The sequence below is a fragment of the Lacerta agilis genome, chromosome 9 (assembly GCF_009819535.1).
Source record: "Lacerta agilis isolate rLacAgi1 chromosome 9, rLacAgi1.pri, whole genome shotgun sequence".
Lineage (NCBI taxonomy): Eukaryota > Metazoa > Chordata > Lepidosauria > Squamata > Lacertidae > Lacerta > Lacerta agilis.
This window is the reverse complement of record NC_046320.1, coordinates 45,047,095-45,074,849: the sequence shown is the minus strand read 5'-3', so window position 1 is coordinate 45,074,849 and position 27,755 is coordinate 45,047,095. Positions and strand designations below refer to the sequence as shown.

The window sequence follows — 27,755 nt, the reverse complement described above, 5'->3', positions numbered from 1 at the left end:
TTAATTAAATGTGAATTCATTGGGTGAATTCATTGGATAGCACAACAACGTCTAGCTGTGCAATGTAATTTCCCTGCTCCATCCTTTCTCCTTACCGCATACACATGCACATGTACCCCCGAATCTGCTGCAGAGGCTTCTGGAACCCCTGGAGCAGATTTAGGGGATAGGGGAAGGAGAAGTAATGGAAGTTACATAGTGCAGCGAAATATCATTGCACTTATGTAGCTATTCAGCTAGGCGCCGCCTACTGAATCCATTTTTAAATTAAGCCAGGTAGCAATAATATTCAAGTTGAAATGTCTTTAAATCAGCAAAGGAGATTTCATAACAGATGTGATGAACTATTTAATAGGCCTCTACAATAATTTCATCTCCAGACTTGAACTTTTCCTTCTCCCTGTGTTTACAAACCCAAAATGTGAAGGCGGAACCACCTTTATCTAAAGTATTTCTGCTGGGGGGGCATTCTGCATGTCAAAAGGGTATAAAACAACTCAACTGGATTTAAAATCTGTCGTTTCCTACAGGACTACAGAATTTTTATGTAGAGCTGGTAAAAGCATTAACTTGTCAGGTTTGAGATATAGCAAAGTGACACAGTAGAAACTCTTATAACTAAAGAGGTAACAGTAGCAAATTAACTGCTAAAGTCACCAAGCAGGAACATTTGACTATCATTAGAAAGTTGAATTGTATGAAATCAGATCCAAGTAAAATACTGTTTGAAATAACTCTTCCTTCAGATGGCTCTGCCATCTCAGAATATATAGCAATCTATAAATTGATAGAAATTCCTGTACAGACCTCCCTTGCTTTTGTGGCTTTTCCATTTTGAAAAAAGGCAAGTACAGGATAGAGGTGTGTAAAATTATCCATGCTGCGGAGAGAGTGGTGAGAGAAATGTTTCTTTTCATTCTCTCAAAATACTAGAGCCCGGACCCATCCATTTTGCATTTCTGTCATGGAGTAGGGGAAGAGCATTCAACCACTGACCCTAATCCAAGTCCCAGACATAAATCCCACCCTCCCCACAGCAAGCTACTATTAGCCACAGAAGGGGCAAGATATGGGCATCATTTTAACCTCCTCTGATTCAAAACTTACAAACCTCCAAAACTCACTTCAGCGCTCCAGGAACACAACTTTATCTAACAGCACCATGGTATCTATGCTGCCAACATACATAGATTTAAGTGCCGTGGTTCCCCCCCACCTTCCAAATTCTTCCTTAGTTTTCTAGGAGCAAAGCTGTGCTTATGTCTGTAATATGAAAGTTGCAGCTGACAACCAGAGTTCATTTACCTATAAGTATCCGTCCCCCTCCAGTGCATAAAGATATACTTCGAAAGCCTAAGCCACAATATAATTGTTTCACCCCTAAATATGTTTAGTACTCCATGTAATCTAAACTTGATGGGTTGGTATGCGTAAATGATCATCTTAGTGCGATTTTTTTCAGGCAGCGTCCTTGACCGTGGACTCCTGCTCAGAGGAACAGGAACCTGGCTACTGCACTGTTAGCAATGTGGCTTCATCTAGCGACTGGTAAAGAACCTTTCATTTTATCCTTTGGTGATTATGCTCAATAGACACCGCCTGGCCTGCAAAGAATAAAAGAAGCCTTTCTGCAGAAGGAGGCCTATTGATTCTATGGGATTTAATGTATCTTTAGTTCACAGGCTGGGCCTCAGCTGAGTCAATTAAGCTACTGAAGAGATATCACTGCGATCTTTTCTACCTCCCTAGTTTCTGAATATAAAAGAGAATAATTAGAAGAAGCATTCAGTGAGAAATTGGCTGTGATGACATCAGCATCCATGTTATGCAGCTACCGACAATGTAAAACAAGCTATCAAATTTCAGTAAGCCGCAATGAGGTTTACTAGCAACACACACACACACACACACACACACCAATATATTAAAGAGATGAAATGGATGTATGACTCACTAACTTTCAGGTGAACACTTTGATCTAAGAACAAAGAGAGATTCATGCTTTTGGTGACAGAGGTTTTGTCAATTTTCAAAAATGGCTTATATGAGAAATAATCAAGTCGAATTAGTCTGTCCCTCCAGTTCCCTACTAGACTCTGATCCAAAACTGGTTTAAAAAAGTAAAAGTTCACGGTTTCATTCAAAAGCAAAACAGATTTGTTTGCAAAGCCTAACAACACTATACTTGTGTTGACAAGAGCTTTTGGGCAATGTATTTAGCCCCAATCCTAAATTGCATGGCACCTCCCCCCCTCATCATTTCCCCCATGCAGTGGGGAGCCTGCTCTATCCATGAAGGCTCCCCACATGATTGCAGAACAGGGTTCTCCATAACTCCGGGAGCCTCCATGTGTGGAATTGGCCCACCGCTACATATATTATGGTGAGCATGGCAGGTTAAGGTTAACTAGGGGAGCAGAGCAAAACACACAGTTCCATACCCCTTAACCATCCATACCCTTTTCATTGTGAGCAACATGTAAAGAGGTCCAGTGACTTAGCTATAAGCCGCACTAGGCTTTTACATCACATACAGTATGGTCAGGCCAATAGCCACTTATGGTGGAGCTACATCTTATAAAAAACAGAGGACTGCAATGGCATCCTCATGTTTAGTTACACTCTGCATATTGCTTAGCTCAGGCATAGACAAACTCAGCCCTCCAGAAGTTTTGGGACTACAACTCCCATCATCCCTAGCTAACAGGACCAGTGGTCAGGGATGATGGGAGTTGTAGTCCCAAAACATCTGGAGGGCCAAGTTTGCCTATGCCTGGCTTAGCTCATATTGCCCAGACCCAGATGTCATTACAAGGTCTTTTCCTGCCCCCCCTACCCTCAGGAACAATAATCTGTTCAATGTGCATCATATATGGTGCTTTCTGTATAAGGCATGTGAAGGGCTTTGCAGCGGTACAACATGCGGAGTTGTCAAATTGAGACTTCTGATTGTACCAAAGCAATTGTGCTATCTCAAACATGCCTACTCAGAAGTAAGTTCCACTGACTTATGGAGAATTTACTCTTAGTTAGAGGATTGCAGCCTTATACTGGGATCCTATTGTTACTCAAAAGTAAGTCCCTCTGAGTTCATTGTTTGTTCTTTGTCTCCCCCACCCTCAGGACTCTAGACGTGCAGCCAAACAGAGTCACCATTGGAGGTATCAGATCCCTAGAGCCAATACTTCAAAGGAAGGGACAACTGGAAAGTCACGATTTTGTTGGTTGCATAATGGAATTTGCAGTCAATGGACGTCCCTTGGAACCCAGCCAGGCTTTGTCAGCTGAAGGAATATTGGATCAGTATGTGTTTTACGTAATATCAGAATAACAATTGACTAATTCTGTTTTGTGATCCTCACGTGTCTGAAAATTCACGTATGTTACACATGAATGCTCTGATACAGCAAGGGAAATGTGCACGAGGAGACAGCGCCTACATGCTGATTCTCTTGCTGGGTTGCAAATTGTGTCATAGGCCAAATGCTCCTTCTCTGTTGAGATGTGCATTTGACTAGAGAAATCTGAGGGTTCTCTTTATTTGCACCACACTGCATGGATAGTTCTCCATCCATATTACAAAGCATATGAGAATATATGTATTGTTATGCGTGATGTAAGGGGCCCATCATGCATAACAATACATATAAGCACCACTAGGAAGAGAAGTCAGCAAAGTCTGACATACACAAAGGTGATGAAAGAGTTGAAGGGTGTAAGCTCCGCAGCAGAGCACATGTTTGCATGCAGAAGGTCCCAGGTTCCATTGTTGATACCTCTAGGTAGAGCTGAGAATGGCCACCAATGAAAACTTGAAGAGCCACTGCCAATTAGTGCAGATAATCCTGAGCTTGGTGGAGCAATGGGCTGAATAGAAGGCCATCAATGGGTAGTCATGATGGTGGCTACACTTCCTCTGGGATCGGGGGAGGTGTGCTTCTGTATACTGCTTACTGGGGAGAGGGCTATCTTGTTCATGTTATGCTTGTGCGCTTCCCATAGACCTCTAGTTGGTCACTGTGAAAATGCTGGACTGGATAGCCCTTTGGTCTGATCCAGTAGGACTCTTCTTAGTGTTCTTATGACTCATAAGAAGGCACCTTTCCTATGAACAGACATACAGATCAGCAACAGTATGCTATAATGTCCACCAGCAGATGTTCTAGATCCAGAAAAGCACCATTCTTTAACATTTGTCTGCATTGTTAAGATCCAGTGCATTAAACGCCCTCCATATGGTCCAAGTATCTGTTATCTCACTTTTCCTCTCAGGTGTCAAGGCAGTTCTCTGTACCATCTCCCCCCGTGAACACTGCTTCAAAATGATTGATTAACTGAACCTGTTGTTTCTTCCATCTCACTGTTTGAACTTAGGGGTGGAATAAGAGGATGTCCTGAGTGGTTAGCTCATCCCTCTGCTTTTCATGGTCTCAGCTTGTGGCATAAGATTTCCTGAAGCTCTGTAGCACAGAGGTCAACATCAATTACAATTTCACAGACAGCCAAACATTGGACCTTCACCAGTGAAGGATAGATGTATATATTGTTGTTGTTTTTATTTTTTTATCTCTTGTCCACCAGGATTCTTTATTTAATGTCTTGGACAGTTGCACAGAGAAAAGTGGTTTCAGGCTTCCTTTCAGATTGACTTGGCAGACAGTAAAGTAAAAATCATACTGCTCTAAATTCAATGGACAGTTCAAGTTTATTCCACTCTGGTTACTTTCCGCATTATATTTTCAGGCTGTGTGAAATGCGGTTATTGCAACTAAATGGCTGTGGAATCTCTTTTGTGTCTCAGTGTTAACATGCGCTGCTGGGACCCAGAGGTTCACAAGTGGCCAGTGTCAAGTATGAAGCTATAAAACTGAAGATTGGGGGGGGGGGCGTCATTTTGTCTATCTGGATAATCAAGCATAATATTCTCACGAAGCAATTTTACTTGATTTTAAGCAACATAAGAGAAAAATTCAGGAACAGTCACATCCTGCCAGGCGGACGTTGGTAAATGTGATATTTAATGAATAACTAAAAGCTGGCTTAAAAACAACAGAGAGTTTCATGGCACCTTAAAGACTGGCAGATGTATCATGGCATAAGGTGCCATCAGAGTCTTTGGCTGAAACACACTAAGGGCTTCTTCACACTTTCTCTTGCCATCTATTTCGATTGGATTGTGTACTGATTCATTCCCCCATGGGTCTAGAGCTTTTCTTGTTTTTCCACGGCTGTGCCTTGGGATCATCTGATCTTACCCACTGAATTGGAAGCTCAGTAAGCAAAACCTCTGTTGAGATTTTCTGAGCATTTGATAAGATCCAATTCAGCTGGTAAGGTCAGGGTTTCACAAGGCATAGCTGTGGAACAATGAGAAGACACAATATAATCAAAATACAGAACAAGGGGATGAGCCCTAGCGTGGCTGCCCTGCCACACACTAAAACATACCGGTAGGTAGAATATAGTAATATCTATGATGAAATGTGTATTTCATCATTAAAAGTTAAAATGAAGGAGTAGTATTTTAAAATTAAGATATGTCAGAAGTGGGGTTTATCCTTTTTTTAAGAAAAAGGAAAAAACAGGGCTACATTTTTCATTTTGAAAAGTTTTAGTCTGGTTTCCTTTACACATTACCGTAGTTACTTGGAAAATGTTTTACTATGAGTCCCTCTTGTTCAGGGATAGCATTTGTTACCATTCTGTGCACTTTTCACTTGGGTGCACACTTCATCGAATATACAGTGGGACTTACTCCAGCTTGGGCTGCAAAAGGACCAGTCTCATGGGTGAAAGTCAACAATCCCTCAACGGAAAGCAGCTTCCTCATACTTGCAATATTAAAGGCAGGAAGCAGTGAACTTTTTGCAGCATTTTAACTTCACACTTCAGAGAAAGGTGTTGGGATGATGTATGGTTGAGACGGTGTGACTTGAGTTAAAGGGTTTATGTTTCTTCAAGTAGCTGTGCCCATTCCTACTTGAGGGTGTGAGGAATGTTGGGGGGGGGTGTTGGTTTTTGAAGCAGGGTTGCATTTTATAAACACACGAATTTATCCTGAAATTTAATTTCAAATTAAAATATAGGCATCAATCCAAATACGTCCCCTCCTAGCTTATATTCCTAGCCACCTTGTTTGGAAGAGAGAGAGTAAATGAAGTAGTAAAGACTTGACAAAAACACAGCCAAGAATGGCCAACAGGAAGTCATTCTTTCTTGCCCTACATTAAGGTGACAAGCCACTGTCCACCACAATCTTCATGAAGGATACAGAGCGTGAACTCTTGTCATAAGACAGAAATAGACTGCATGACAGCTCAGAGGGCACAGCCTCTCTCAATATCCTGGCATTGTTGCTCAGCCCCAGTGCTTGGCCCCTGGTGTTTTTTACCCTTCCTTCCTTCCTCCCTCTGTGTGAAAACATAAGAAGAGTCTGCCGGATCAGGCCAACGGCCCCTCTAATCCAGCATCCAGTTCTCACAGCAGCCAACCAAATGCCTGTGGGAAGCTTGCAAGCAGGATCCAAACACAAGACCTCTCCCCTAATGTGGTTTCCAGGATATCACCACTGAGCTATCCTCTCCCCTTGGCACAGCTTGCTCTCAGGGACAGCAGGTTAGCCCAAAAGATATGTGGCATATCAATGAAGCATCGTGGGTGTCAATGGAAAAAAACTCTTGGTAAAGGTGGGATGCGGGTGGCGCTGTGGTCTAAACCACTGAGCCTCTTGGGCTTGCCAATCAGAAGGTTGGCAATTCGAATCCCTGTGACAGAATGAGCTCCTGTAGCTCTGTCCCAACTTCTGCCAACCTAGCAGCTTGAAAGCACGCCAGTGCAAGTAGATAAATAGGTACCACTGTGGCAGGAAGGTAAATGGCGCTTCTGTGCATTTTGCTTTCCATCACGGTGTTTGGTTGCGCCAGAAGCGGTTTAGTCATGCTGGTCACTTGACCCAGAAAGCTGTCTGTGGACAAACACCGGCTCCCTCGGCCTGGAAGCTCCCTCGCCTTTGACAGGACTTAACAGTCCAGGGGTCCTTTACCTTACCTTTGCCTGTTGGATAGAGCAGTAGAGCTGCTCTTCTGACAGCAGTGTTTTTGCTGCTCGCCTGAACGGGGTGGGGTGACAGTGCAGTTGGATTTCACCAACAGGAGGACCATTGTAAATTTGGCATCCCTGACAGTGCAACTGTGTGGCTCCAAACTTGTCACTGCCCCACCCAAGCTCAGTCCAGGTAAGGAGCAGAGATATTAGTATTGAGAGGGTGGCTCTACCTCTTCACGTTTGATGCTGCTAGACACATGAAATGAAAAAAAGAAATGTTTATCATTTCTGGTTCTAACGCCTTCTCAGCAAAGAAGCTCAATGGGTCAGCATGAATGACCCACTGTCTCACAGGGCTATTATGGAGAAAGAAAGGGGAGATCATGTGTGGTGTCTTGGTCTCTGGGGTGGGAAGAATTTAAGAAAAAAGCAAGCAATGAAACTATCGTTATTTATTTTATTTTATTTTTGCTTGTTCAGGTGTCCTAGGCTGGAAGGAACTTGTGCTATTAACCCTTGCCAACATGGTGGCACTTGTGTGGATCAGTGGTCTTGGCAGCAGTGTCTCTGCAAAGAAGGACTGACTGGAAAACACTGTGAAAAATGTAAACAGAGTGTTTCTTTGCCCCCACCCCTTCTGCTTTTAACCTACATTTACATCTCCCATAAACTTCTTTGTGTTTTCTGCTTTGCACATGGAAGAAATATGTAATGATTGAATTCATTATAACAGTAATTATGAAGCAAAATATCATGCTGGCCAACTCCACAAGGGATCAGCAAATTGTAACAGAAACACATTTAAAAAGTAGAAATCCATCTATTAAACCCAGCCAGCCACTTTCTATTGCCTTAATATATTTTTTAATTCTTAATTGCAACTAGGGTTGTTTTTGTTTTCACTTGAAGCCTGTTGGGTATGAAATAGAATGGAATTGGGAAATCGTTGGAAAGGAAGCTTGTGTTTATAACCAATTAAAAACCAGACACATTTTCTCAACATGGTCGATTCAGGGGGGGAGGACTTTGAAAAAAAAACAACCCATGGACAATAGTGTAACTTGCATACAAAAATGTGCAGAATTAGAAGAAAATTGCTAATTGCTTTTTATGAGGGCTTTAAAAATGTTGGATAACTGAACTTAAGATTGAAACAAAATAAAAAATAAAAAAAAATCCTTCCAGTAGCACATTAGAGACCAACTAAGTTTGTTCTTGGTATGAGCTTTCGTGTGCATGCACACTTCTTAAAAATGAGAAACCAAAATTGACTTTACTTTTTTATTCTAGATGTTACGGCTGATACTGCCTTGTCATTAGAAGGCAAAGGTCGCCTTGACTACCACATAAGCCAGAAAAGGAAATGGGAATACATGATGAGACGTAGCATCGACAACACCATTTTGGAGCCTCAGAGTAGTATGGAGAGTATAGAAGTCAAATTCAGGACAAGGAGTAAAAGCGGAGTTTTAATTCACATCCAGGAAAGCAGCAATTATACTACTGTGAAGGTAAGGCCGAGTGGATTTGATTGGGCAGCTTGCTATGAAGTGGTCTTCATTTCTCCTGAATTTGCCCCAGTCTTTTACTTCAGAAATACCAGAGCGTTGACTAGTGCTGGGCACAACTCCAGCTATCAAAAGGGCTGAATGATTTTGCTTCTAATCAGCTTTGTCTAGACTCCAAGTACTGACTATTTGAATGGCAGCCGGAAGAATGTTTGTTGCATATGTTCTTAATGAAACATTGCACGCTAGAGTGAAATCTTTTCTCCGATTAACTTTTCCCTCCTCATTCAGACCTCCTATAAAATGTGACCACCAAGCTCAGATTTAGAACTCTTGGATTTTTTAAAGGCATAGTAGCACACACAACTCAGTCCTCAGATCAATTAAGGCAAAGTCCTTGGTTTTAACCAGCTGCAATCCTATTGATCACAGGTGGGGAACCTGTGGCCTCCCAGATGTTATAGACTCCAATGTCCATCAGCCATAACCAACATGACCAATGGACAGAGGTATTGGAAGTTGGAGTCTAATACCATCTGAAGGGCCAGTGGTTCCCCACTCCTGACAGATACACTTAGATGAAAGGAAGCACCATTGAACTGAGTGGGGTTTACTTGTACCAGACATATATACGATTGCACTGTACATTTCTTTGGCTTCATTCAAGCCACGGTTACAACTGGCTCCCACAAGGATGCTGAAGGATCATTTGGCTTGTTCCCACATTGCACTGAATAGGTACAAGATATTTCTACACATTTGCAAGTGTTTGTGTGAAATGGTGTACGCTTGTGCAACTGTTGTGCACCTGGGCCTAGAGGCTGTGCACACCTTGAGTGGTGCATGTGAATTAATTGTACAGCTCAAGTATCTGTGTACATAGGTACACAGATTGCATATTCTCTTAATGTAGCATGTGAACGTCACTATTACTATATAGGGAAAAGGAGAAAGCAGTGGAGTCAATTCTTAGGGCTGACTCTGTCAATTTAGTCCTAACGCTAAATGACTGAAACCGTCGTGCTGGCAAACCTCTTGGATGGTTACAAGATCCAAGTTTTCATGACTCCTTTAATTATTTCCATTTTCTCCCTAGCCTATAAGTCTCTCCAGTGTAAGACCACAATTCTGTGCTTCAGCCAGCATTAATTTATCAGTTGTATCTGGCTTCTCAGTCTCTGCGAGGTACCCATATTTTCCAATGCAAAAGCTTGCACTAGCAAGTTATCAGGATATTATTACATAATTTGCAATTACTTCTGCTTTTTTCTTTAAGCAGACAATAGCAACATGGGCTTTTATTTGCATTTTCTTGGTCAGTGGATACCATCACTATAGAAAGCCTACAAGGGCAGAGGTCAAACCTTTTCCCACAGTGTGGCACGGGAGGCAAAAAATGGAGACATCACAAGAAGTGGATGGGGAGCCAATTGAATAAGCTCATGCACCAGTGGCCTTTATTTGGCTACCTGGAACACTGTACATATGGAGTCCTGCTCTGCTATTCCACAGCTGTGCAGAATGCATTTCCACTCAGTCAGGTGGCAAGGCAAAGACCCCAGCACCTCTCAGCCAAACATCAAGAAACCACAGCCTTTGACCAACACAGGCTGTTGTGAAGGCTGTTTGTAACAAGAGAGCCCAAAAGTCTATGTGGCTACAGTCCTGCATCCTCAGCAGTTTTTGTTCATGTTGCCTTGTGTACAGAAGGCAAATTTAAAATGTATGGTTTAGTTTTCTGAGAGTCATATGCTGTCTGTAAGGAGTGACTCCGTGTAAACTGCTAGCATGGTTGTGAAAGCTGTGGAATCACGCTTTCAGCCCAAGAGACGGGTGCCTCTTATCTGTCACCTATGGGTGACAGATAATGGGACGCTGGTGGTGCTCTGGTGTAAACCACTGAGCCAAGGGCTTTCCGATCGGAAGGTCGGCGGTTCAAATCCCCGCGATGGGGTGAGCTCCTGTTGCTCGGTCCCTGCTCCTGCCAACATAGCAGTTCAAAAGCATGTCAAAGTGCAAGTAGATAAATAGGTACCGCTCCGGCTGGAAGGTAAACAGTGTTTCCGTGCACTGCTCTGGTTTCGCCAGAAGCGGCTTAGTCATGTTGGCCACATGACCCGAGAAAACTGTTTACGGACAAACATCGGCTCCCTCGGCCAGGGGTCCCTTTACCTTTTATATATGTATAAACTTTACGAAGGTTGGAGTAGCTGCATCCCATCAAATCTTACATGTTCTTGCCAGTGCTTCTTAGCTGATTAATGTGTACCTGTAAGATAAAAGGAAATACACAGGGGCTGTTTAAGCCTGTATCACTGCAGTTTCTGTTGTACTTCTGTCAGGCTGCACAAAACATGCAATTTCTTTATGACCTGGTTTGCACATCATGGGAAGCCCAACTATGGCTTGGTGCAAAAGCACAAGCATGTGGCCTCCAAAGGAGGAGATCGTGGCCCCTTCACTCCTCCTTGGTCATTTTGCTGATGCACCATGTCAAGCTAAGCCATCGCTTGCTTAGTATGTTGACCAAGCCTTGTGGTTTAGCTCTTTCCATACAAACTATGAGCCACACAAGCCTTTGACTTAGTGTGACGTGTGACAGGCATTTTCTTCAGCTGGAATTCCTGCATTGCAGGGGGTTGGACTAGATGACCCTTGAGGTCCCTTCAGACACTACAGTTCTATAATTCTGTGGTTTTTAAATACATATATATATTTCCTTGTAGATCAAAGGTGGCAAAGTACAGTATATCTCTGATGCTGGAGTTGGTGGAAAGGTGGAACGCAGCATTCCTGAAGCTTATGTTTCTGATGGCCACTGGCATACCTTCTTCGTTGAAAAGAATGGGAGCTCCACAGTATTAACAGTCGACAAGACCTACAGTAGAGACGTCCTGCATATTACACAAGATTTTGGAGGACTAAATGTCCTTATGATTTCACTTGGCGGAATCCCACCTAACCATGCCCCTAGAAGCAGCAATCCAGGTAAGACGGAAAGCCATACATATGAGCAGTATCACAAATAGTTGGGTATCATTAGGTAGGCATTGTTTTGTAATAAATAGCCAACAGGGCAAGCTTCAGAGTTTAGCAACACAGAAAGATTGCAGGATCGATTAGGCTATTTAAGGGTTAGATAAGGAGCTGTGTCCTAAACCATATATCATTGATCCAGTTTTTCAATGCATATGGCACAACTGTAGTTCCAGAGCACATAGGGTCAGTTGCATCAGTCCCAGTGCCCACGTAATCTCTGAGCAATGGTACCATCTTGCTATAGCACTAGCCCTGGCACTCCTCTTGTAATGGCATTGCTGCCTACTTAAAATCCTAGTAGCACAATGCTCCACTCAACTTGCTGTTTGCTTGTCATGGCCTCTGCTGCAGGGATTGCAACCTCTTGTTCGGATCAACTAAATCAGAGCCACACATGAACAGAAACAGTCACATTTATAGATTAAATCAGCAGTTCGGGTGTTAGCGTTCATGCTTAGAATTCTTTTTATTTTTTATTTTTTTAATGCAAGTGATTTTTAAATACAGACACCCAGACTAGTTCAGCAGTAAGGAGTGATGTTTCAGCGAGCGCTCTTTTATAAAACGAATCTAACTTAAAGGATTATCACCAGATAGAAAACCTTGCTGTTGTAATTCACACTTCACATTTTTCACCGTATCCAACGAAAACAACGAGATCCAAATTGCCTCCGTTTGGTATGAGCTGTGGTGTGAATGAAATCACACTTAGGGCATTACTGCTCCTGACCTATTGCTGCATATTGATTATGAAGTCAAATTCATAGTATGTGTTTGACAGGAAGGTCTGCTAGGACCAAAGGTGATGGGAAGAGGGGAGGAAATGGAGCATTTACCGAAAATGACTGATGTGGACGTTGACAAGTTACAGGAGTCTGGCCTGAACTAGGGATGAATGCTCCAAAACCATTTTTTTCCTACAGTGTTTTCTTAATATTGGATTACACGCATGTGAATGCCAAAGATTATGAAATGAGGATAAAATTCTGTGTAACTCCTATGTTCAGGATATCTGAAGAATCAGGAAAGCAAAACTAAATATGTAACAAATTTTAGAGATATACAACTAATGGAGCAAACACACAATCCAATGAAAATATATCATGGGCATTTTTCCTGCTCCATAATACTATGGTAACCACCTTTTTATATCAAACTGCTGCTCCCTGGAGCTATTTGAAATACCTTCTGAAATGCAGAGATGCAATATTTCGTTTTTATTCATAGATTCAAAAGTAAATAAAGAATGGTTTGTAATTCAACTGACATTTGATTTTTCAACTTCAAAGGAAGAACTCCAAATGAAAGGTTTCTCCCCCTTTTTATGTCTGCAGAAGATGTCATTTCTAACTAAAATTCATTCAACAAAGTCTGCATCAGAATCTTCAGCTAGTATCCACAATATACAAAACAGTGCTCCAAGCCCCACAAACCCCCTTGACTTAATCAAAAACAATGGGATGGATGACATCAGCTACAAAATTGACCCCACCCAATGGACCAGAATGTGGTCTAAACCTCCCTTTAAATCCATTCAGCAAAAGAAAAGAATTCACTCTGAAACTCAGATAGTACCTAACACCACAGAAACTGGCACTGAAATGTGCAGGAAACCTCACCAAACGCTGGAGAGGCTGGCACCTCCACAGGCACATCCCTCCACATGTGGTGGGAATGCCCCAAAACCCAACTCTTCTGGACAGCACGTCCTACAAGAAATAAGCAAATAACTTAACAGGTACTAGAAGTCACCCCAGAGGTAGCCCTAATGAACATCTTCCAAGATAGCAATGCTACTCACAGTACAAAGAGCTCAAAACCCACCTACTCTCAGCAGCCAGAAACATCATAGCCAGACACTGGAGGGACCTTCAGGAATAAACATGGAACACTGGTATCAAGTAGTATGGAAGGCAGCCTTACTAGAAATATACCGAAACTGAACAGGGAGAAATAGAAGAGGAATTCTTCACTCCGGTATGGCTCCCCTTTATCATATATACAGCCCAACAAGACAACAACACGAACCCACCGGCAGCATACGATTCAATATGGCTAACTTAACCCAACAAACACCCCCCTCACACCACACAAACAATCCCATGCAGCCAACCATCAACCATGTGTGCAAAGAGGGTGATCAAGGGTCTAGAAACCAAGGCTCTAGTTGAGATTCTACACTGCAGGAGGTTGTACTAGATGACCTTGGGGTCCCATCCAACTCTGTGATTCTGTGATTAAGCAGAATGCAATACTGAAGCTGTTTTTCCCATTCATCATAGGTCCCTGGCCGTAGCACCTATCCTTTTGAAATTTTTCAGGCTGCTAATCCCCATAGCATGTGACAGAGCCTTGTCCTCCACATCATAGTGCGCACATACAGGCATGTGCTTGTACAGATGTAGTATTTGCATAGGTGCCATGCCACACCGCTACCATTCCTAGGTATGCGTGTTTTGAGCAGGGAGAAGGGGGCAGTGCTCTGTTATGTCCCACAAGGATTCCCTCCATGCTGTGTTCCTCACTTACAATGAATGAGCACACAGGACTTAAAACAGCGAAATGATGGTCATGCAAATGAATGCCACAAAGGCAGAAGTTTTATTTTGCAAAATGTAAGCCTGCAAGAATGTAGCGCTTACTCACATGTAGACACCAGTCTCAATAGCAACTAGTCTGCAGCAGTCTCATTAAAGTGCATTGCACTATTTCTAGTTGTGGCTTAAGGACTGTAGTCCTGATGCCTTTGTTTTCCAGTTATGCACAGAAACATGATATGGGGGTGGGGTGGGGGGGAGAGAGTTGTGGAAGTAATACATTTCATTGGTGGTCGGTAGTTCACAATACATTTTCATGTTCTCCGGCTACTGTCACGAAATCTCCAGTTGAATTTCAAGTTCAGATGTAAATCCGGTCACCGGCTGACAGAAATGTGACCATTTGCAAGTGCCCTTTTTTAAGCCCGTGGGGGGTACTTTTCATGGGTTTTATTTTCTGGCTTCTGAAAGCAGTCAACCATCAACAGAAAATGTGCATGAAGAGACTCGGTGACTGTTGCCAAAATAGTAGCAAAGGTTTGGAACTCTGGGCCATAATGCAATCCTAAATAAACTTATCTGGAATTTTAGAGGGCAAAGGAGGGGAATGTAGTGTAACTGTACAACAAAGCAAAAGTAAAGTCGTGAGCCATTCAAATGTATCAGTTTTACGTCGAATGGGAGTGATGGAGTCCAACAGGAGATCTTCAGTGGGAGAGTGGAGGCTGCAGTTCTATACCCATATGCCACATTGAATCAACAGAACCTATATTCAAGTAGCCATGTGTGTGCTTACCTCTGCCTTTGAATAATTAATGTGACCTTTCAAAAGTGCTTAATTAATTTGTATTATTTAAACTGTTCTCACTCCATGATATTTTGTCCAATAATTTGTTTCATAAGTGAACTTATCAGCAATTGTAGAATTTTATCCGCAATTTCTAAGCACGTGGGCTATGAACCAGATAGTCAGTAGGCAACATGTAAACACTTGAGTCTCCCTCCTCGTTTCCCATTCCAGCATATCCAAGTGAAGACAATTTCAAACCTCAAAAGGGAAGTAAAGATGGCCTTATATTTTAGTAGTAAATACTGCTGCTTTGAACCTGATGATGACACTCCAAATACGTGCAGATGTGAAGCACTAATAATAATAATAATAATAATAATAATAATAATAATAATACAACCCTCTGAAAAATATGAATCCATTTTCTTACAAAGGCCACTGTGCTGGTTACTGCACTGGGTTCTATTTCCAACGGCCACTGACATGAATAAAGCTTTTAAAGTATGGCATGTTTGGTGGACTGGCCATGTACCGTACTTTTGTTGTGCTATGTTGTAGATAACTCCAATGGATTCACTCATTTCATTCATACTTGGTTATATTGCTTCCTCGTTCCCTCTGATTAAAGTATTTATTTGCTTACAGTATTTATACCTTGCCCTTCAGCAGCTTTCAAAAATCAGTACTAAGATGGTCACAATCTAAAAGGACATGACACGCAAAGGGGAAAAAAAAGAACTGGGAAGGAAGAGGGGAAAGTTAACTTCCATTAAACAAGCTAAGCTCCTTCAGTTTCCAAATCCTTATTATTATTTCTTTCTGTTTTCCTAGATTTTGACGGCTGCATTGCCTACTTTAAGTATGGGGATGAAAGTCTTCCCTTCACCGGAAAGCACAGTCTCGCCACCATCTCTAAAACGGACCCCTCTGTGAAGATTGGCTGCCGGGGGCCCAACATCTGTGCCAGCAGTCCCTGCGGGGGCGAATTGATGTGCATTAACCAGTGGTATACGTACAAGTGTGTGCTTCCCGGAGCCTGCGCCTCCAACCCTTGCCAGAATGGTGGGAGCTGTGAACCTGGAGAAAGGTCTGGATTTACCTGCATCTGCCCAGAATCTTACACTGGGAGAACGTGTGACACAGTGGTGGCTTGCCTTGGCATCATGTGTGCCCATGGGAAAGTGTGCAAGGGAGAGGCGAATGGAGCCTATGTCTGCGTCCCACAGACTTACCCAGCTGAGCTCTCCTTGCCCCTCTGGGCTGTTCCTGCCATTGTTGGTAGCTGTGCTACTGTGCTGGCCTTGCTGGTGCTGAGCTTGATCCTGTGCAATCAGTGCAAGGGAAAGAAGGCCAAAGCACCCAAAGAGGAGAAGAAAGCAAAGGAGAAGAAAAAGAAGGGGAGTGAGAATGACGCTTTTGACGACCCCGATAACATCCCACCCTACGGCGATGATATGACGATCAGGAAGCAGCCTGAAGGAAACCCAAAGCCTGATATAATTGAGAGGGAAAACCCTTACCTCATCTTTGATGAGACAGATATCCCGCACAACACAGAAACTATCCCCAGTGCCCCTCTCGCTTCTCCTGAGACTGAGATAGAGCACTATGACATTGACAATGCAAGCAGCATAGCTCCTTCGGACGCAGACATCATTCAGCACTATAAGCAGTTCCGGAGTCACACGCCGAAATTCTCCATCCAAAGGCACAGTCCTTTGGGGTTTGCAAGGCAGTCACCTATGCCCCTGGGGGCCAGCAGCTTAACATACCAGCCTTCGTACGGTCAAGGCCTAAGGACCAGTTCCTTAAGTCACTCTGCATGTGCGACACCCAACCACCTTTCTCGTCACAGCCCTGCTCCGTTTTCCAAATCGTCAACTTTCTACAGAAACAGCCCTGCAAGGGACATGCATCTTTCCATAAGAGAAGGGAGCTCTTTGGAAATGCACAATGATGTCTGCCAGACAGGCATTTTTAACTACCCCACTCGACTAGGGAGAAGAAGCAAGAGCCCTCAGATGATGGTAACTCATAGTTCCAGGCCCGGAAGCCGCTTAAAGCAACCCATAGGACAGATTCCGCTGGAGAGTGGTCCTCCTGTGGGCCTTTCCATTGAAGAGGTGGAGAGGCTTAACACCCCGCGTCCTAGAAATCCAAGCATCTGCAGCGCTGACCATGGAAGGTCTTCTTCTGAGGAGGACTGCAGAAGGCCACTGTCCAGAACAAGGAATCCAGCTGATGGCATTCCAGCACCGGAATCATCATCTGACAGTGATTCCCACGACTCTTTTACATGTTCTGAGATGGAGTATGACAGGGAAAAGCCCATGGTGTACACCTCCAGAATGCCCAAATTATCTCAAGTTAATGAATCAGATGCAGATGATGAAGACAATTACGGGGCTAGGTTAAAGCCTAGGAGATACCCAGGCCGAAGAGGAGAGGGTGGTGGGCCTGTGGGTGCACAAGCAACTGCACCCAGTGTTCATGAGAGTACGTCACCTTTGAGACTTGGGCAGCAAGGAGGGAATTTCAACTGGGACAACCTTTTGAACTGGGGCCCAGGATTTGGGCATTATGTGGATGTTTTTAAAGATCTGGCATCTCTTCCAGAAAAGGCAACCACAAATGTAAGTGAAGAGAGCAAAAATGGTACTACACAACTCAAAGATGGGGAAGCTGAACAGTATGTATAGAACTCCATACTGACATTGTCAAAATGCAAAAGCACGAAACTTTCGAGCCATTCTATCGTTGTAGATAAGAGAAGGGCAGATTTTTTAACTAAAAAAAACAACAATTTTTTTTTACCCAGGGCCAGTAGTTAGGACACATTTTAAAAAAAACATTATTATGCTGCTGAAAAGGACAAATACATCTTTTTTGTTTAATTTAATTGAAATCAGTTGAATTTGTTTCTCTCTGCATGCATTATATTTCCAAACAAGGTATTTGGCATGCAGCATTTGGAAAGATTTTTCTGTATTCCATGTTTGGTTTGTGATTTTTTAAATTAATAGTGATTGGTTCTAAATATGGACCCAAGACTGTTTATTGTGGAAAGCGTGTTTGTATCCGATTTTAATAAGTTGTTCTGAAATGCAAGAATATCAAGTATGTTGTTTTTGTTGGGAGATATTTGAAGCAATTCTGCAAAGGCTGGATGAAGGAACAATGCTATCAGGTTCTCTCAGAAACCATATTTCCTGTATACCGCATTTGCTCAGATCTGGATACTTTAAGGAACGATAAGCTTGAGCGATGGCTATATTATCTTTCTTGATACAAAGGGTGCTAGAACCAGCTCGAGCTCATCAGCACTTTAGGGTTTTTTATTATTATATTTGACAAAGTTGTGTGAGAACTTCTGAATCTTCTGTCCTTATTTCCTCCAAGCAACAGTATTTCTAGCTAGTATGGAAACCAAGTTGACATTATCAAATTGAACAAATAATAGAATCTGTAGAACAGGGAGTGGGTACAGTGCAAGGCGAGGTCAGTAGACGGAACTCCACTGGTTTCAAATGAATCTCAACTTGAACACCAGATCTGTATTTTCTTGGCAACTATTCAATATCAGTGTTTCAATGTTTTGCCATCTATGAAAATGGGAGGGGGCTCTTTCAAAAATTACAAACCTACTACCTCACAGGGGGCCATTGTGAGGACTACTTGCCTATAAAAAGTTGTTTAAAAGCCATAAAGCACTAACTATTATTGTAAGCACTGCCTTCCCTACCAGATCCTGGAGTGACCTTTTCCTACATCACAACGTTTTCTATGACTGAAGAGTTATGACATAAAAAAAAATATTGGGGGGGGGGGAAATCATTGCACTCTTGGATCAGAGGAACATGCATTTAACAGGTCCTTAAGTATGAAAGATGCACACATTGTATCAGTTATGAATGGCACCAGCCTGCTTTTCTTTTTAACAATGCCTGCAAACGGGGTTCTGCTGGTGCAAGCGCATATATTTTAAAGGGGAAAGTAGGAAACATATATACAGGCTCCATGCATTGCTGATACGATGTGCGTGTGTTCTGTGCTCAACTACCCATACCGAAGTACAAAGTGTATCATAAGACGGGGCCCTGAGAAATGCCTAAACTCCAAGTCATGGTAGGTGACTGTTCTAACCCCACCCCCCCTCATTTTGAATTTTCTTTGTGTAAACAAACCCTGTGTTTCCATGCAGCTCCTATAGTACTGTTAATTTTTTAAAAAATAAATGTTTTCTGTGTGCGTGTGGGGGAGTGTTGCTGTTTCTCTCCCTTTCTCACCCGTTTTTGTTTTAGCTAAACTATGTTTTTGGTATCAATATTTTCCTATACTGAATACTTTTCTTACTTTCAGGGAAAGTAAGAAAAATGCTTTTCTTTTTTTCCTCCCTCCCCCCTTTTTTTACATTTGTTACTTATGCAACACCCATATTTTTCACATTTTGATAAAAATTGTAACATACCGTATGCTTTCTACGTGTAAATGCCAATAATAGAATTAAAATATTTATTTAAATTGTCTTGTGTGCAGTGATGGGAACAAGGAGTTACGCCTCAGCTACTACTTGCCACTCTTCATCTTGCCAGATTGTTGTTGTTTTTCCCCACCAGGGAAAATATATTCTTAGTTGATTCTGCAGCATGGAGCATGGACAGAGTGAGAGAACATGAATAACACCGTAACTGGGAACGGGTTAAAAATGGCCACAGGTTTATTGGTTACAGCTTACACAGAGATTGGTGGAGCAAAGGGCAAGGATCCAGGCTTTGGGCTGATACAGCCACCCAGCTGTTACATTGGGGAAACAGTGGTGGATTTAACACAAGCTCACCATGCCATGGGCTAATGCAACTGGCCATCATTGTCACTCTGGATATGTAACAGGCATGCCAGCCCCGAAGATGAGCTGGACCTTAAGAAACAAAAAGGCCCTGACTTTTTGGTGGTGGAAGGATATACAGCAGGGGCTCCAGAGTTAACCTTTGTGTTCAGGCAGGTTCACACTCTTGGGTCCTTCCACCCAGCCGGACAGGTTCATCTAGATCTGGAGTGAATAGCCTCCATCCTGTAGGCCCCATGTGGCCTTCCAGAGCTCTCCACATGGTCCTCAATGTGGGATGTAAAGCACAGGAGCAGTCAAACACAACATTTCTAGAGTGGACATAGAAAGGGAACTCTAGGCCAGCCAGTCGGAACTTGCTGTTTCTCCTGGGCTGGGATGGACTTCCTCTGGTGTACTGGAGATGGGTGTGCTCTCACCTGGGCAGGTTAACACAAAACCACAGGGACCAGACTATATCTTCCTCTTTTGGACGACACTCTCAAAGAAGCGAGATTGCTAGGATGCTCTCTTGGCTTCCAGTCAAGAGAACACAAAGGAACTGTTTTCCCTTATGGAACAGTCTCCTGAGTAAATGTAACTTTTACTAAGTTTAAATCTTCCGTCTGGGATCCAATTGTGAACAGATGATTTCTCGTGAGTAAACTCTTTTTATGCTTTTATAGAAGACTGTGTAATGTCTTACTTTGAGAGGGATTAATGGGGGAAATACCAGGACATTTATTACAGAGGTTTTTAACAAACCTGAGCAAGCTTTCCGCTGTGTGTGTGTTTAAAGGGGAATGAGAACTCTGCTAATTTCTGGGACTTGTAAACACAAGTTGGAATAGGATATCATAAACAATATATACTCTCCTGCATCCCAAAATATTCCCACACTCAAGACCCCAGTCCACACCTCTCTCTCCATCTCATTCCTTCAACTGTGAATGATTTAAGTGAGTATTGTGGTTTCTATTATACTACAACAACTTTAGCTTATGGAAATAATCTACATAATAAACTATGCTAAGTCATATTTTTCAAAATAAATGTGAGTTACGAATGCATCGATCCTTAGCAAGACTCCCTAGCTATTCTTCACAGGGAGCAAAATTTGGAAATTTCTGCTTCCTGCATTTGCACAAGGAAGTGAACCAATCTTTTCTGCAAAGTTTCTGTTGTTGTCAAGTTGTTGCCCATTGTCAGTGTGCTGAGCAGAAGACAGTGGGCCAGAACAGTATTCATTTACAACTAAGTAGTTGCATCTGAAATAACAGGCTATCTACAGCTGATCTGTGGGTCAGGGCTTGCTCTAATTAAGCATCTGTTAAAAAGCTGTCTGTTTGGGTCAGATATTATCCTCATAATACTGATTGTACCCATGCCAACTCTGATTTTAACTCCAGTTAGAGGCTTCAATGATGAAAATCTTTTGAAATTAACACCAGGCTTCTTATGGCTTGCAATATGCCTGTTTAAAAAAAGAAGAAGTTGTTTTAAGATTATCGTTTATATTGTTACAGGAAAATATACCTTGTGTTGGCTTAAACTGAATTGATAACATTCCTTTAAGCCTTCACATTTATATAGCACACTCCTTTTTCTCTTTCTCTTTGCTCAGTCAAAACACACATTGCATCCTTTACCAATGACTTTCTGAATACATGTTTGTATTTCTCTTTTGGGGCCTAATATGACCTTTGCATTTCAGATTTCCTATTTGACCATTCATTTCCCTGACTTGCCATTAGCAGAAGCTGGGTCCATGGGCAAAAGACAGCTTATTTCCAGGAATAGTTCTTGGCCTATTTCAGAACACTACAACAAGGTTGAGGAACCTCAGGCCCAGGAGCAGATGCTGCCTGCAGCCCGTGTCTGGCCTTCAAAACTCTCCCCTGGTCATGTTCCACTGCAGAACATGCAGCTTCTAATCAGATCATGCCCCTCATGGGCCCTGCTCCATCTACTCTTGACTGCTTTGTCCTGTCTAGAGTGTGTCCTTCAACTGTGGTCATGCCTCTTGCTTGCCTGGATGGATAATGGAAAGATGTGCATGTTTAGAGCCCCCCAGACTTTTGGTTGGCTGGAATGTAGCCATCTGTACCTAGGTAAGAATCATATCTGTTGCTCCACCTACATCAGCCTCTGGCCCCATTGGCATGTGGCTCCCTTAAAAGGTTGTTGCTGTTGCTGTTTTATTAAATTTACTAGTGGTTTCAGCCCGTTACAATAACGGGTGCTAGAACATATGGGCTGCCGCCGCAAGAGCAACAACATCCCGGCTGGCGGGGAGGGAGAGCCTGCGCCTCGAGACTGGACTGAGGCGAGCCGGTCCGGGTGGCGTCGCCGCCGTCACGTAGTTTGCGTGCGGGGTTGAGGAGGCCGAGCAGCAGCAGCAGCGGGTGTCTGCTTGCCTCCCTCTCCGGAGTCGCCACGGCTTTCGGAGACGCAGGTTGTGGGGAGGAGAGAGAGCAGGAGCGATGCGGCTGCTGCTGCGACAGCCTGCCTTCACTTAGACCCGGTGGGGAGGGGAGCAGCCGCTGAGGTGTGCGCGAGAGCGGGACTGCGAGCCAGGCTCATGCGGGGCAGGTGAGGGGCCGAGTGGGAGGAGGAGGAGGACAACAGCCGGGAGCCTTCTATTGGCCGCCGCGCATGTCAGGCACATTCTGGCGCCTCGGGATCTCCGCGGGTGTTCGTGCCGCGAGAGGTGGGTGCCTAGGAGGGCCCGGAGCGCCGAAAGGGGCTGGCGGTTGCCGTTGACACGGGACTTAAGTGATGGGGCGGTGAAGAAGAAGTCGCCTTCCATCCCTCCTCTTCTCTCCCTCCCCTCCTCTATTCCCCTCTCGGCCGGGTTGGCGCCGGAGAAGGATGGCTGCGGGCTGCTGCGGCCCAGAGCAGAGTCTGCGGGGAAGGCGGGAGGAGGGAATTGGGCGCGAGGGCGGGGAAGCGGTTTAACTTTCCACCCGCCGAGAGGAGAAAGAGGGAGCGCTGCTGGCCCGCCGGCTGGCCGCGTGGAGCCCCAGTCGCCTCCCTCCGCTCTGCTCCCCCAATAAGCAGAGAAAGAGGGAGGGGAAAACCCCACCAGCATCCACCCACCCCACCCAGCCTGAAGGGGAACCATCTTTGCCCCCCACCCCACCCCCTGTTGCTGTGTGTAAAAGGAGACTGCAGGGGGGGAGGGAGAAGTACGGGCAAAGAAACCTCCAAGAAACCCAGCAGCTGCTACTCGCATCGTGACCTCCCTCTTCGGCTTCCCCTCGTCCTCTGCAGCGTCGAAGTTCCATTTCAACCGCCCCGCTTGAACTGCCGACGCTGCTCTTGGCCCGATGTCTCTCTGCGCCAATCCCTTGTCCCTGGGGCACATGCGCAGTAGCGCAAACCCAGAGACACAAGGACTGGACGCAGAGACACTTGCATTTTATATATATAGATAGCCTGCGCTTCCAATGGAGCCCAGGGTGGCAAACGCACAAGCATGAAAGCATTTGAAACAACTGAAAGTCAGTACAGAAGCAGACTGGAAATGAGCTCTACTTAAAAGGCTTGACAGAAGACAAAGTTGCCACCTGTCTGATATTTAATAGGAAGTTGCTTATGAGGAAATGTGGCTGTTGGGCTGAAAAATGTAATAAGCACTAATATTTTCAAGAACTGATAAAAGACTCTCCTTCCACGGCAGAAGCATATATTAGTCCCTCTCGCTATCCTCCTGCTTTTTGTTGTCTTGCCTCATTTTGAGGACAGGCCGCAGCTAAGTGATAGAGCATCTGCATTGCATTCAGAAGGCCCTAGGTTCAGTCACTGATGTCTCCAGGTAGACTTCTGCCTGAAACACTGGAAAGCTGCTGCCAGTCAGCGTAGGGAATACTAAACAAAACAAACCAATGGATCTGACTCAGTATATAAGGACTTCTTATGTCCCTAACTCTTTTCTAACTTTGATGCAGTCTTGAGGAAAACAGCTGCTCTGAAGCTGCTGTCTACATTGGGAGAAAAGCTAGGTTTGTTTTTCATTTTTTAATACAACACATGCAAAATTGCATTGAATTTCTCCTCTACTTTGACTCTGTGTGAATTGTAATCATCCACCCTTTGTACTCAGGGTTATATATGAAAAACCTTTGGGTGTCTCTTTGTACTCTGTGGTATATGCAAGACCCATTTGAATGTCTTTGCATTGTACGGCAAAAAGCCTTGTTCCTCTCATCCTCCTCCCCTCGTATGCAGTGCCAAGACTGTCGTGAAACGAGTCCTTCCCAACAGTGGCTGAGGCCCTGAAAAATTGAGTCTGACAGGGTTTCTTTTTCCCCCTGCAGTGCCATCGACGTTTCCTTTGCCTCATGATTTTAGCGGCTTCTGTTTTGACTTTGTGATTTCCCAGGATAGCTGTAACAGGATACAAACCAGGCAATTTGTTGTGTTTCAAGTGACATCCAATATGCAAAAGAAAAACAGTAAGAGAAGGGCAGGCGCATCAGAGAGCGGGGTCTTTTCTATTTCCAAGCATGACATAATGGGACGTGCATTTATCTCAGGGTTTCAAAGGTTTAGTACAGCATGTTCTGCATGTTCCCTTTTTCTTCCAATGAAACTCACCCATCATTAGCTTAAGCAGCTTAAGGTGGCCTTCTTCACGTTTTCTCATCTAATTAACTTTGCTCTCAGGAAAGATTGGTGGCTTCACCTCCTTGACTGCATTGCAAAGAGCTGCACAGAATTGTACCAGGGCCAGCCTTAGATCAACTAGATCAGGGGCAAGGGTCTGAGGGCCAAATGCAGGCATCAAGGCTTTGCGGTGTGGCCCTGGGCCATTCATCAGCCCTTCAGTGCTTTTGCCAGTTCCTAACCGTGGAAGCTGTCCCAACTTGTTTGCCTGAGGATGGAAGGGTGTGAGGGGGTGTAAATCTCTGACTAGCTAGAATGTAAGCTACTATACAAAGAACCCCATATTTTGCTCCTACTTCTGGCTCTGCTCACCCACGGCATGTGTCCCTCATAAAGTTTTACTGGAGGGAATATGGCTCTCAGGATGAAAAATGTTCACCCTTGTCTTAAATGTTGTGCGAAGAACGTTATTGGCATCCCTTCCACTATTTAACTATTGAATACCTTGTGTGTGTTTTTAATTGTATTTCCATCCCATTTCACAATTTTTAGGCTGTGTATGCACTATACTTTCAGAGCACCTTTGAAATGCATTCTTCACCTCAAAGAATTTTGTTCACTGTAGTTTGTTAAGTATTGCTGCAAACTCTGTAAGGGGTAAACTACAGTGCTCATAATTCTTTGTGGAAAAGAATGTACTTCGAATGTGCTTTTAAGATATAGTGTATATATGGCCTGACGTTACTGGTTTGAAATGTGTTGTAAAAAGTGCTTTGGGGGTGTCTGAAGAGGCACTCTAGTGTGTGTGTGTGTGTGTACACATAATTTATCCCTGTAGTAAAACACAATATGCTTACACACAAGGATCTGATGACAGTTTTGCCCAATAATTCACACACACACACCCCATTTGTTGAAGGCCATTGTTGTTGTTGTTGTTGTTGTTGTTGTTGTTGTTGTTATTTATATTTCTTACTCTCCCTTCACCGTGAGGCCCTGGGTGGATTACAACCATTTTAAAATACAATATTCAAAAAATTAAACACTAATTGTTGAAATGTGCTGCTGCAAGTAAACAACAACAACCCCAAATGCTAACACCATGCTGGCCTCGCAAGTTAGTGTTGCCTGTTTCCTCAGTGGCGACAAACTATTTGTACCATTTGTTTCAGCTGCTGAGTGAACAGTTGAGTCAAAACACCCCACAAGCCTAGCACTCTGGGTGACTGCTTAGATCACCTGCCTGGAAAGCCAGTCCTTAGTACTACAGATGCTTTCCAAGAGGAGAAAAGTTACAGGGTTATTATATTCAGGGAGATGTGTATATTTCTTTTGATGACCTGTCAGCTGAACGCTACACACAGAAAGCAGCAGCAGCAGGGAGATTGACGCTTCCAAAGGCTTTAGAAAAAAATGTTGTAATAGATTCAAAGACTCTTATGAATGAGAAATTGTTTAGAGATCCCCTCACAGAGTTCTAATTCTCATGTTGTCTCCTCTTTCTGTTTTGTTTGTTCCTGCTTACTCGAGTTTAAAAAGTTGTTTGATGAGCTTCACACTGCTCTGGCATAGCCCTGAATGCCATGCAACACACACACAGAAGAGGGAATCCATTGTCCCCCTTTTGAAAACACACCATTTTAAGCACAGATCCTCCCCCACCGAAAAAAAACTCCTTGCCTTCTCTCTCTTTTTAAAGGCTGTTTCTCATGCACATGAGATGCAGCTTGAACATTCTCCTTCCTCAAATGCTTCGAAGCAGATACTTGTGGTACAAGACCAGGCAGCTTTGTAATGATGTTAATAAAGCATACAATTAAAAACACACACATTCCCCACACTTCATATTAAAAGTTTAACGCACATACTGCATATTTATATATTATGGGGCCAATACAGTTTATCAGTGCAAGCCTACGTATGTTTACTCACAAGTTTGGTCACTCAATTTCTCATTCCCCACCTCCCGTCTTAAATTCAGTTCTCCACATTTCCACATCTCTTTGAGATATACATTTTAGTTAAAATTCATCAGCATTTTAGTATAGCTATAACCTAAGATATATGTTTGTTCGCAAGTCAGCCTAATAAACACATTTTTGCAGAGCAGTTTCTCCTAACATAATGCATTATACACACACACACACACACACACACACACTAATATATGCATTTTGATGCACACTTCAATATATCCATGCTTGTAAACTTTCCTTGACTGGAAGACAGTACTGCAAAATTTGGAGAAGTTTGATTTTGTTTTGTTTTTTTTAAAAAAAACAGCTACTTTGGGGGTCATGTGTTGGTTTTGAAAGTATGAATTAGGTAAGTTCACCTTTAAATGTGAGCTGAGTTGAATTTTGCCCACATCTCTACTCATAAAGATGTCTGAGTACTTATTCCCTGGTAAATACCGGTAGATATAGGATTGTGGCATGTGTTTGGGCCAAACTACACACTACATCTTATGCTGAATGTGATGGTTATGCTAAACATGCTTTTGAAAAACCAATAGTGAACTGGGCATTTTTACTCTGGAACAAAAAGCAGCTTCAGAGCCACACTCTGGAATGTGCTCTCAATCCAGATCAGGGTGCATGTTTCCTTCTAGCTGCTATTATGCCCTGACATTTATTACATATAGCACCTTCAATGGGAAATTACAACTTCAGGTGTGTGTGGCCGGGATGAAATTGAATCAGAGCCCTAATCTGAATCTTGAGCACATTCCGAATTGGGACCCCACAGCTGTCTTTTCTTTAAAAGCGGCATGTTTTGCCATAATTTAGTTTTATCCTTTGCCATGACAAAAACAGAAAATGTAGTATTTAAGTTTTACTCAGCGAAGACCCATTTCAATTAATGGCCCATGATCTGTTCATTTCAGTGGATCTAATCTGAGTAAAACGTAGTGGGGAGGGGTTGTTGTTGTTGTTGTTTTTCCAACATAGTTGAATAAAAACCATGCATTACAATCGATAGGATCTGAGTTTGTGGAGATTAACTAACTGCTTCCTTTGGTTTAAATGGAGCATCAAACAGGCCGCTTTAGCTGGCTTGAGATTGACGTCAGTACACAATTTCTTTTTCAGAAAAGACCCCAATTCCCTCATCAAGTTCACGGCTAAGTTTGTTCACATCCAAGGCAATTAATCTGAGTAATGCTGTGATCATAAGATCACTCTGAGGCAGAGTGGATGGGGCTTTCTCAGTGGCATCAGGCTCTGGAGGGTGTGAAAGAATAGCTAGCTCCACATTTCCACAGCTGCAGACTCCAATAAAAGATGCTGTGCCATTCTTTTCTTCTTCTTTTTTCGCAAGGGGAAGAAAGAAAACCCCTGCCTCTGAGTGACCTAGATTTCTAGGGACTCTGTTTTTTGATTATAATGATCTCATGACTAGAC

General features: G+C 43.3%; 1 protein-coding gene across 1 annotated transcript in view; it reads left to right on the top strand.

Moving 5' to 3' along the window:
* Positions 1 to 17,703, top strand: part of FAT4 (FAT atypical cadherin 4) — a 130,258-nt gene extending 112,555 nt beyond the window's left edge. Inside the window, 6 exon segments of the mRNA XM_033159708.1 lie at positions 1,463 to 1,548; positions 3,124 to 3,303; positions 7,525 to 7,649; positions 8,335 to 8,555; positions 11,279 to 11,540; positions 15,750 to 17,703. Of these exon segments, the coding sequence (XP_033015599.1) occupies positions 1,463 to 1,548; positions 3,124 to 3,303; positions 7,525 to 7,649; positions 8,335 to 8,555; positions 11,279 to 11,540; positions 15,750 to 17,617 (2,742 nt within the window). The 3' untranslated portion in view covers positions 17,618 to 17,703.
* The last annotated feature ends 10,052 nt before the right edge of the window (positions 17,704 to 27,755 follow it).